This window comes from Ovis canadensis, chromosome 2 (genome assembly GCF_042477335.2).
Source record: "Ovis canadensis isolate MfBH-ARS-UI-01 breed Bighorn chromosome 2, ARS-UI_OviCan_v2, whole genome shotgun sequence".
Lineage (NCBI taxonomy): Eukaryota > Metazoa > Chordata > Mammalia > Artiodactyla > Bovidae > Ovis > Ovis canadensis.
The window spans coordinates 241966296-241976732 of NC_091246.1; the positions used below are offsets into that span (position 1 = coordinate 241966296).

At 55.1% G+C, this 10437-nt stretch overlaps 1 protein-coding gene across 1 annotated transcript in view; it reads left to right on the top strand.

Annotated features, from left to right (window-relative positions):
- Positions 1–6470, top strand: part of SDC3 (syndecan 3) — a 41741-nt gene extending 35271 nt beyond the window's left edge. The window contains exons 6-7 of the mRNA XM_069573785.1: positions 1149–1440; positions 2387–6470. Coding sequence (XP_069429886.1) covers positions 1149–1440; positions 2387–2553 — 459 coding nt within the window. The 3' untranslated portion in view covers positions 2554–6470. The remainder of the gene's footprint in view (positions 1–1148; positions 1441–2386) is intronic.
- The last annotated feature ends 3967 nt before the right edge of the window (positions 6471–10437 follow it).

Genomic DNA, 10437 nt, shown 5'->3' on the forward strand with positions numbered 1-10437 from the left:
GGTCAGCATCAGCCCGTCTGATCCCTAGCCAGCCCCAGCGGAACACAATCCCTGCTCCAGGCTCCTCTGAGCAGCTAGGGGAACCTGGTGTTTCACAGATGCTTGGCCAGGCAGGCTGGGGACGCAGTGCTGGGGCACGGAGAGCAGGTCGTTGGTGCAGCCTCTGGGCATGTGCATGGCCTTTCCTGGGCCTGGACACTGGACCCACTGTCTCCATGCGCACCTGTGAAGCAGCTCCATCCTTGCTGTGATCCCAGCTCTAGTTGGGATCCTGCCTCCAGGTGCTGGGAGCCATCGAGATTTGTGGTGCTCTTGGACTGACCTTGGGGCTTCTCTTGTGGCTCAGCTGGTAAAGAATCTTCCTGCAATGTGGGAGACCTGTGTTTGATCTCTGGTTTCCCTTGTAGCTCAGTTGGTAAAGAATCTGCCTGCAGTGCAGGAGACCTGGGTTCAATCCCTGGGTCAGGAAGGAAATGGCAACCCACTCCAGTATCCTTGCCTGGAAAAGCTCATGGACAGAGGAGCCTGGTGGGCTGCAGTCCATGGGGTCGCAAAGAGTTGGACGTGACTGAGCGACTTACACTTACTTACTGGACTGACCTTCAGGCTAAGGGACTCAGCCTTGCCCCAGGCACATGGATTGAGGATCAGGCCCAAGTATTTAAAGTCTGCACCCAGCTGTCCCCAGACAACAGTCCCTGACCGTAATCTGCTAAGGATTATTACAAAGGCAGCTGGAGAAGGAAGGGATAGAGATGGGATGGGGACCAGGATGTGGCCAGGATGAGAACAGAGGTAGTGTAGTGTAGTGGTTAGGGACACATATTCTGGAGTTGGACAAATCTGGATTTTAGTTCTGCTTCTACCACTTACTAGCTGTGTGTCCTTGGGCAAGTCATTTAACCTTTCTGAGCCTATTTCCTACTCTGCAATGTAGGGGCGCTAATACCTTCTTAATGGGAATATTGTGAGGGGAAAAGGTCCATGATGTGCTTAGCACAGTGCCTGGCCCATGGTGAGTGCGTAGTGAGTGTCAGCCCTCCCAGGGAAGTGGAGTGGTGGCACTGGGCTAGTGTGCATGTGTGTATGGCTGTCCTGTGGCGGGGGTTCTGGGCCTGGCTCCTGGGCTCATGCTGCCCTCCCTACAGACCCCAACTCCAGAGTCCTTCCTGACCACCATCCGGGATGAGCCAGAGATGCCAGTGAGCGGGGGACCCAGTGGGGACTTTGAGCTGTCAGAGGAAGAGACCACACAGCCAGACACAGCCAATGAGGTGGTGGCTGTGGGTGGGGCCGCGGCCAAGCCATCACCTCCGCCTGGGACGCTGCCCAAGGGTGCCCGCCCAGGCCCTGGCCTCCTGGACAATGCCATCGACTCAGGCAGCTCGGCGGCTCAGCTGCCCCAGAAGAGCATCCTGGAGCGGAAGGAGGTGCTCGTAGGTGAGACTTGGGGCCTGGGAGGAGCCCAGAGTGGGCAGCTGGTGGGGCCTCAGTTTTCCCCCTAGGAACCCAGGAGGGAGGGTAGGGTGTGGGTTTACTAGGAGCCTGGTTTCCTAGGAAGGGAATGCTGGGGGTTTGGGGACCCCAGGACCCACTCTCTAATTCTTCTTCTGACCCTTCTGATCCCAGAGTCTGGCCCTGACTTTGTCCTACCTCCCGCACTTTCCTCAGCACCCTCTGACCTCTTCTCAGACTCTGCCCTTGACCTCCTTGGGCCATGCTGGTTTACCTCTCCTGGACCTTATCCCCTGGATCCTAATCTAGGGCCCCATCCTAGGTTTGATCTGCTCCCACCCTTGATACCAGCCCCGAGGACCTGCCCTTGGCCTTCTCTCCTGAAGAGTCTCTGGATTTGTGGTCCAAACCCTGTTCCCCACTTATGAGCAGCGTGGCCTTGGGCAGGTCCTTCACCTTTCCAGGCACGCTTTTTCCTCATCTACAAAATGGGTGTTATCATTTTGCTCTTAACTAGTCTCAGCCCATGTGTGTTTATGTTAACTGTTCCACAGTTGGGATGTGTCCTAGTTTAGATGGCAGAGTTTTTTCTTTTCTAAGGGTATATAAAATACCGGAGCATCTTCTTATTGATGGCATCTTACATTTGATGAGGACCTTAGCACAGCACCTCCCTAGTAGCACTGTATGAAGATTCCACGTGTTCATATGATTAGAACAGTGCCAGGCTGAAGTGAGGAGTATCAATGGCAGCCAGTGCTGGTGTTTTAGCATTGACTCCAGACTTCACTCCGACTCTCGTCTCAGGTTTGAGATTCCCAGCCCTTTCCCAACTCTTGCTTCTACCTGCAAGGACCCTCTGCCCTTTCCTCAGGCTCTAAGCATGTCTTGCCCTTCCTGTGGCCTTGACCTTTGCCCTCTTTCTCCGCAGCTGTGATCGTGGGCGGGGTTGTAGGCGCCCTCTTTGCTGCCTTCCTGGTCACCCTGCTCATCTACCGCATGAAGAAGAAAGATGAGGGCAGCTACACACTGGAGGAGCCCAAGCAGGCGAGCGTCACATACCAGAAGCCTGACAAGCAGGAGGAGTTCTACGCCTAGCGGAGCCAGAGTGCCTCCCTGTAGCCTCAGCGCCACCCCTATATCCAGTCCCTGGCCTGGCACCCCCAGCCCCGGCCTGGGACTGGGCCGAGGAGACATCCTGGCCCCACTTCATCTCTGCCACCCTCCCAAGGTCTGCCCAGACTGCCAGCTTCATGCAGCTCTTCCCCAAGGGACAGGGGCCACTGCCGTCTGCTCCAGACTGTGCCCTTATGAGCTCATCACTTGTTCCACATACTCCTCCCCCCACCACCAGCTTGGGGCTTTAGGACCTCACATCAGATGGACAGGAGGAAGGGAACTCCTGATTGGCTGGTGGACAAAGGGGTGGGACTTCAGCCCCAACCTGGCCCCACAGGGCTGGCTGAGGTTTCCTTTTGGAGGCAGAGAGGCACTCCGGCTGGTTTCCAGGACAAGCATTTGGCAAGCCCAGCCCTTGAAATCATTGGGACACTGCACCCTGTTGCTTCTGTCCCAGGCTCACTCTCTGCCTGGGTGAGACGGTACCCCTCACCCACCAGCCTGTTTTGTCCTGGCCTCTCTGGGGTTGTGGGGTCATTTTCCCTCACCTCTGCTCAGTGCACATGCACCCACAGGCTGCACTCCCTTCCTGGTCTGCCCCAGCTTCCTGAGAGTGCTCTGGCAGCCACTGGCGAGGAGGGGTTTGCACCTCCCCCTTCCTGGTGGACTCTGCACAGACACTGCCTCTCACATAGTCACATGTATTGCCACACACACAGAGAAGCACGCAGTGGCAAAACCACACGTGATCTTGACCACCTGACCAGCCCGGGTATGTCACAGACACACACGTGCTTCCAAAGATGTTCATTCTCATATGTTTCTTATGTGCCCCCCGCCCCCCACCCCCACCCCAAATGCTGGTGACAATGCAAGTCACTAGTCATCATGACCTAATGGTAACAGTGTGGCCTGCCTCTCTCTCTGCCATCCCGCCACCCCTACTCCTGCCCACTCACATACACTCTGACACCACACATGTTGCCTCCAGCTTTCAGGCTCACTGGGGAGGGTGCAATTAGGCCGAAACAATCAGCCCATATTGGGTCCCCAAGTTGCCCCATCACGCTCAGCCTTCATGACCCCTTACCAACCACATTGCCACCGAACCCCAGTGAATCAGACGCAATCCCATGTGGGTGCACAATCTCACCCGTACCCACACAGCCCTGCTGTCATGCTTGGACACTTGCCTTTCCTGGAATTAAGTGTAGTGTGGGGGACAAGGCCACAAGCCCCCTCAGGGCATTGCACACCCGCTGAGCCTGGCTTCACCCGACCTGCTCCCTCCCCTCTGAAGCCTGCAAAGGGCTTGGTTGGGGGGTAAGTTACCCACTTGCTGAGGAAGGCAGGCTGGTTCCTGGAATTCAGTCTTGGGCTGGAGAGGGGGCATGGGTCTCCCAGGACCAAAAGCTCGTGGTGGGAAGGGGGCATGTGGTGAGGCTCCTGGTCTCCTTCCATCCTCTTCTTGCTCTGAGCTAGGGGGTCGACTCTGCCTCCCAGGACACAAGTCTCCAAAGTGCCTGTGAGGGTGGGCCTGGCGCCTGGGCCCTCTGCACCTTCTCCCTTTGGCCTCACCAGGCCCACCTCAGCCCCACCCCTGGGCCTTCTTGGGGACCTTCCGGTGGACCTGTGCCCATGCATTTGGCCAGACAACCTGATGTTTCTGCTGGCTGCAGCAGAAACAGTCCATCCAGACACTGTCCTTGGCTGAGGGCTGAGGACAGGCGGGGTTGGGGGTATCCCAGGCTCCAGCTCGCCTCCCTCTTCTTTGTTACCCTTCAAATGGGGCCACTTCTGTAGATATTTTAAACGTGGGGTCACAAATCTCCCATGGGGGCTGTGCTTTGAGCGGGGTCTTGGAGCCAAGGGATGTGGTCTGAGTCGTGGGTGGCTGGGGCTCACCCCTCCACCCCTTGCCCACAACCCCGGTTAAAGTCAGAAAGCCGAGTTTTATTTCTGTTCCCTTTTGAAGACTTGCTGGCAGGAGGCTTCTGAAGGGTGAGGGCCGGGGGTGCCTGAGGCAGTGAGGGTGAGGTTCCAGGAAGCTCCTGCAGCCTGTGTTTTCCACCATCTTCCCAGGCTGAGGCTCCATCTCTCAGACCTATAGGTCACCTTGGCAAGGCCTGGAGGCTTGTGAGGAACCCCCCTGGTCCGAGTCTTTGCGGGGCAGGAGCAGAGGGAGGCATCCTAGGCTCACGACCTGGTGGAGGTGACCTGGCCTCAGTCGTTCCTGGAGCGGAAGGGCGGGGGGATGAGGGAGACCAAAGCCGGCCCCAGCCTCCCCTCCCTCTACTCTGCCCCTTGGCAGGCTGCTGTCTTGGGGCAGCAGCTCTGGTGAGAAGGCCCCTGGGCAGGCCAAGGCTGGGAAGCCGGGGAGCATGGAGGAGAGAGGACCTGGACCATCCAGGGATGGTGGGACCGGGATTGGAGGCCCAGCAGTGGGCGTGGCCTCTGCACAGCCCCTGGTGGGGGCAGGGTCCAGCACAGGACGGCTGAGCAGGGCCTGGGTTGACTGGAGTGGGCTCGGAGGGGCTGCATGGGTCCAGCCCGACCCCAGCAGGCCTGACTCCTCACCTTCTGTGGGCCAGCCTCTAACCTGGGGCCTAGGGCTTTGCCACCCGACACCCGATGCCTCTTTCTGCATCCTTAGCGTTGGAGAGAAGAGACTGAGGGCTTCATTCATTGAGCCCTGGCCCCGAGACAAATGTCCAGGCTTTATCTTCATGAAGTTTAAAAACAGTCCAAGTCCAGCACGGCAATCCAAGAGCAGGCCATGAAAAGGATGAGCTGGTTGTGAGTGCAGGCCTCACCCTGCCTGGACACAGGGTGTGATGCGTGCAGGGCCTGCCCGAATATGTCCTCAGGCACCCTGGTGCTCCTGGGGAGGTGTCCTGCAGGGGCCTAGTGTTTCCAGGAAACACGGCCGATTCCAAAGGAAGAGGGGCTTGTGTGCTTGACAGCCTCTCTGGGGCCTCAGCTGCCAGAGAGGACAAGGCGGGCCGGGGTCAACCCCACCCCCAACTGTGACTTCTAGAGCCCAGGCTCTATCTCCCTAGGGGGTGAGAGGGGTACCTCCCCGGAAGGGTTGGTCCCCTCGATACGAAGCAGACGCGTGATCACTGGGGCCCAGGCCGGGCAGGTCGGTGGGCAGTGGCTTGGGGTGCTCAGGCCAGACCCACCTGGGGTTGGCAAAGCCATCTGTCCAGGCCTCCAGGCTGGGGCCCTGGGCACAGGGAGCAGACACACCTCTGCGTCACAGGGCAGAAGGGGCCACCACCTCCTTGACGCTCCTGAATTCCTTCTCCTGCCAGCCACTGCCCTGGACTTGCCTCCCCAGGCCTCCTGCCTGTAAATAGAAGTCCACAAACTGTGTACAGATTTACAGAGATGCTGAGGCTGGGCCCCAGAGTCACCATCAAAGGGCTCGTGGCCCCAGCATCCCCCGGGTGCCCAGCAGGCAGCTCAGCGCGGTGGCCCCAGCGTGGTGAATGCATGTAAATATTTTTCGTAGGCAGTGTGGCTCCAGAGAGCCCCCTGAAGACTGTGTCCACCCCCCATCCCCCGCCTCCCACCATGTCCTTTCTCCTGTACAGATCCTCCAAGAACCCAGCCTGGGGTGGGGGGAATTTGTCCTTCCCTCCCCCAGGCCTTCTTTGCCCCTTCTCTTCCCCCTAACCTGTTTATTAACCATACCTGTCCCGAGTTCATGGCCAAAACTCAGTAGGAAAAAGCGGTGGAAAAAGACTGGAAAAAGAAACCAAGGCACCTGCCCCACTGTGGGTGCTCTCCCCTGTCCCAGCCTTGTGAAGGAACTGTTTGTTTCCTTTTTTTTTTTTTTAACACTTCCCGTGCTGTGCCCATTTATAAGAGGAAATAAAATTAAGCTGAAATGATGCATTGTGGTCAGAGTGTGAGACAAGCATGGAGGTCATTTGGGGAGGGGCAGTCCGTGGCCCCACTTGGGTCTCAGCCACATCCCCCTTTAAAGGAAATTGAGAAGCAAGCAGAGAAAATTGACCAACAACCCCTCGTGGGAACCATTATGGTAACAGCTGCTCTAGCTTTAGAGTGTTCAGGAAACCACGGAGCTGACTGCGGCCAGGCTGAATGGGGGCTGCGGTTGGGCAGGGGCCAGGACGTGCTGGCGTTGGGGGCTCTGTGGTCCACCCCCAGGGGAAGGACTGGTTTCAGGCCACAAGGAGAGAAACCTGGAACTGCAGGGTATTGGAATCAGTCGGCTGAGGTGAGATGTCTTTAGGTTCTGAAGGGCCTGGTTTCAAACCCAGGTGACGTTTCCTAATTCTGACTTAGCCTGAGCCTTAGCTTGGCCTGGGCCTCAGTGTTCTCACCTGAGAAATGGGATAAGCATTAATGACACCCCCCTAGATGGAAGGTAGTGGGATTGTGAGAGGAGGAACATTAAGCAGAGGGACTGGAACTATCAGTCTCAGCTCACAGGGTCTTGGATAATGGCGTTGGAATAGAACAGAACCCTGGGCCAGGAGGCGTTCTGGGGCCTGGGAGCCCAGATGGCCTGGGGTTGCAGGGTCATGGAGCTGGGAGGGTGTTAGAGCCAGCCCTGGGCTCCTCAGGGTAGAAATCCTTTCTTCAGCACCTCCTGGGGGATTTCCCTGGCGCTGCCTGCATACCTCTTGTAACAGGCTTGGTGCATGCTGGAGACCAGCAGGTCACTCTGCTTGTTGGGAAGTCCTTTATTTTTAGCCCAAATCTGCATCTCCTGTGTTTTCTTTCTCTGGAGGCACACGGGGCTCTGCCCCCTCACCATGAGATAGCCCCAGGCATGAGTGTCAGGGTCAAAACCTTTCCTCCTCCAAAGGAGCCCTCTGCATGTCCTCCAGAGGTTTACTCCTCTTGCAGTGGGATGTTCACAGGGGCCCTGATGGTTCTGGGGTGGGTTAGAGGCTGAGGCGCCTGGATTTGGTTCAAGATCCTACCCAGCCCACCTTCCTCCTTCACTCAAGTTCCTTGAGTGCCTCCCTGTGCCATCGTGGGGAGCGCTTACACATACTGGGGAGAGAGCCAATAGCCAGGGTCTCAGGACTATGTAATGATGCTGGTCAGGGGGTGTCTTCCCTGCTCAGCCACCGTCTCCAACCACCCCCTGCCAAACATCCCTCTTACTGCCAGACGGTTCAGGATCAAAGCTCCAAGGCCCAGTCTTCACTTTGATACCTCTGACCACATGGCCCCTGACAGTCTCGGGCGGCGCAGTTGTCAGTTGGGGTGAAGGAGCCAGCAATGTCACTTGAGGGTCTTACAGAGGACTGGGCCCCAGTTAGAAGCCCGCTATGATGTGAGGGGTTGGTTTGCCACCATTCAAGTCCCAGCTCCTGATGTGGTTCCCTCCTCCAGGAAGCTTTGGGAAGTGGGTTCCATCCTCCCTGAGTTCCTATAGTCTAGAATTATCTCCCTTCCGGCAGGTGCGCCCCTCACCTTCTCATTTGAATTCGAGTGACATGCATCATGTTGTATTCTCAAAGAGTCTGATCCTGGGGTCAAGAAGACCCAGCTGTGTGCACTTGGGCACAGTGCTCTATCTCTCTGAGCCTGTTTCCTTACGAGTAAATGTGAACAATAAGGTCGATATTTGGAAACCCCTGTGAGGATTAAATGAGATAACATTGAAAGCAACTAGCATGGAGTTCGGCTGCCATATGTGGCTGCTAGCTGCGGGACTTCAGTCCCTCTTTGTACGGTCGGTCTTTAACAGGCAAACCTTTATTCAAATGCTAACTCTGCCACTGACTAGCTCCAGGACCTTGGGTGGCTTATTCCAACTCACAGTGCTCAGCCTCCTCACCTGTAAAATGGGGACAGTAATAGTACCTGCCTCAAAGGCATGGTGCTCAGAATCATGCCTGACACACAGTAGGTGCTGTGTAACTGGGGGCCATTATTCGCACTGTTGTTGTTGCTGTCATTATTATTGTCATTATCTGCAGAGTCCAGCCTGCTGCCTATTGAAGAAATAAATGACATGGAATCTGGGTGGAAATCAAGATATTGGTGTCAGCTTTGGAGTGAACAATGATTTAGGCTGAGGCTTGTTCGAGCTGAGGCTGACACCTGGAAATCATCCACATAGAATGTACAGATGGGCTGGGAGTTGCTGAGACTTGGAGCATTTCTCTCAGGGCCCCCTGGTCCAGGGATGAGCAACAAACAGAGGGGGAAGGAGGAAGAATAGCTGATTGTTTCCTGAAACCCAAGAGGTCACAGCTGCTTGCCAAGCTGCCCCAAGAACAGAGCGTGCTCAGCTTCCGAGGGCCGCCCACCCTGTCTCTGCTGGCTTAAGGGTGCGCTTGGGGCAGACTGAGGGTCCAGATTCATCACGGGGGCCTTATTCGCACGCAGGGAGGAAGGAGGCTGGGCCAGAGCAGAGAGCAGAAGGGATGGCGTGAGGCACCAACTGCCAGGCACCCTGAGACCGGCTCTTCTCATATTAACTCATTTTAGCCTCATGCAGTTCTGGCCTCCTGGCTGGTTGTTTTTTTTTTTTTTGTTTTTTTCGCAAATGAAGAAACTGCAAGTTTACAGAAACCTGAGGCCATAAAGCTATTAAAGGGTGCAGTGGGATTCGAGTCTGAGTCTCCACATGGAGTCAGTGTTCTTACAGTTCCACCCGCCCTTTCCTCCCTCTACTGTGTGAGCGTGGGCAGGCTACTAAGCTTCTCTGAATCTCAGCTATATCATCAGAAAAACAGAAGCACAGGGTATTGAAAGGCTCAAAAGAGACATTAATACATGACAACGGTGGGTGCCTTGCAAGAGTCACAGCCCATTTGCAGACATAATCTCAGTTCTTGGAGAGAATGATCCCCTTGCTTAACAGATAAAGACGTTGGCCCTGTGAGCAGAATCCACACTGTGGGACACTTATGTAGGACAAATGACCCAGCTTCTTCAACAAATAAATTGTAAGGAAGGGGAAAGAAAGAGATGGAGAGGGACTTTATAGATAAGCCTAAAGGCATGTTAACCAAATCGTGTGGGAACTTGATTCGGATCCTGTTTCAACAAATTCTATTTAAAAAGAAAAAATTATGGGGCAAGTGGAAATTTGTATATTGAATGAATATTTGTCATAAGGGAATCATTGTCAGTGTTCTTAGAAGTGATAATGGCCCTGTAGTTATGTTTTTTAAAAAGAGTCTTTATCTTTAAACAGACTAAATTTTGGCAGATGAAATGATTAGATGTCTGGAATTGGCTGAAAAAATATGGGGGAGGAGTGGGTGAGAGAACAGAGGATGTAAGACAGGACTTGAGTTGATAACTGTACAAGTTGAGTAGCAGGCTGCATAGGGGGCTCACTATATTATTCTGTCAACTCTAAACGTTAAATTCTTCATAATAAAATACTAAAGAGAGGAATTGATTCCCAAGGGGCATGAAGACTTGCCAGGGGTCACACTCCCCCGTGGAAATGCAGAGCTGGCTCTTCTGACTCCACGTCCAGCCCCCTGGCCCTCACCCATCCCTGCTCTGGACTCCTGCAATGTCACATTTTCCCTGGCCTGGTGTCCTCCACTTCCAGATGGTCAGCTCCTTTAAGGGCCCCGCCCCCTCCTCTTTTATGGAAACCGACTCTCTTGAATGACTGTGATGAAGGAATTTGCATGAAACTGTGATGAGAGACGTGGCTTCAGCTATGGCTTCCTCCAGTGGTGCTTGCCTTCTGCCAGAGGGAGTAACGGAAGTGGCCCTTCCTGATGGGTGGGGTGTTACAGTTCATGAAATACTCTCCAGGGAATCCTTGGCCTTGCTTACGGTCCACACCAGTCTCAGGAGGTGGGATGGTTGGGAATGACTCCTCCCACTTTGAAGGACTTTGGACTT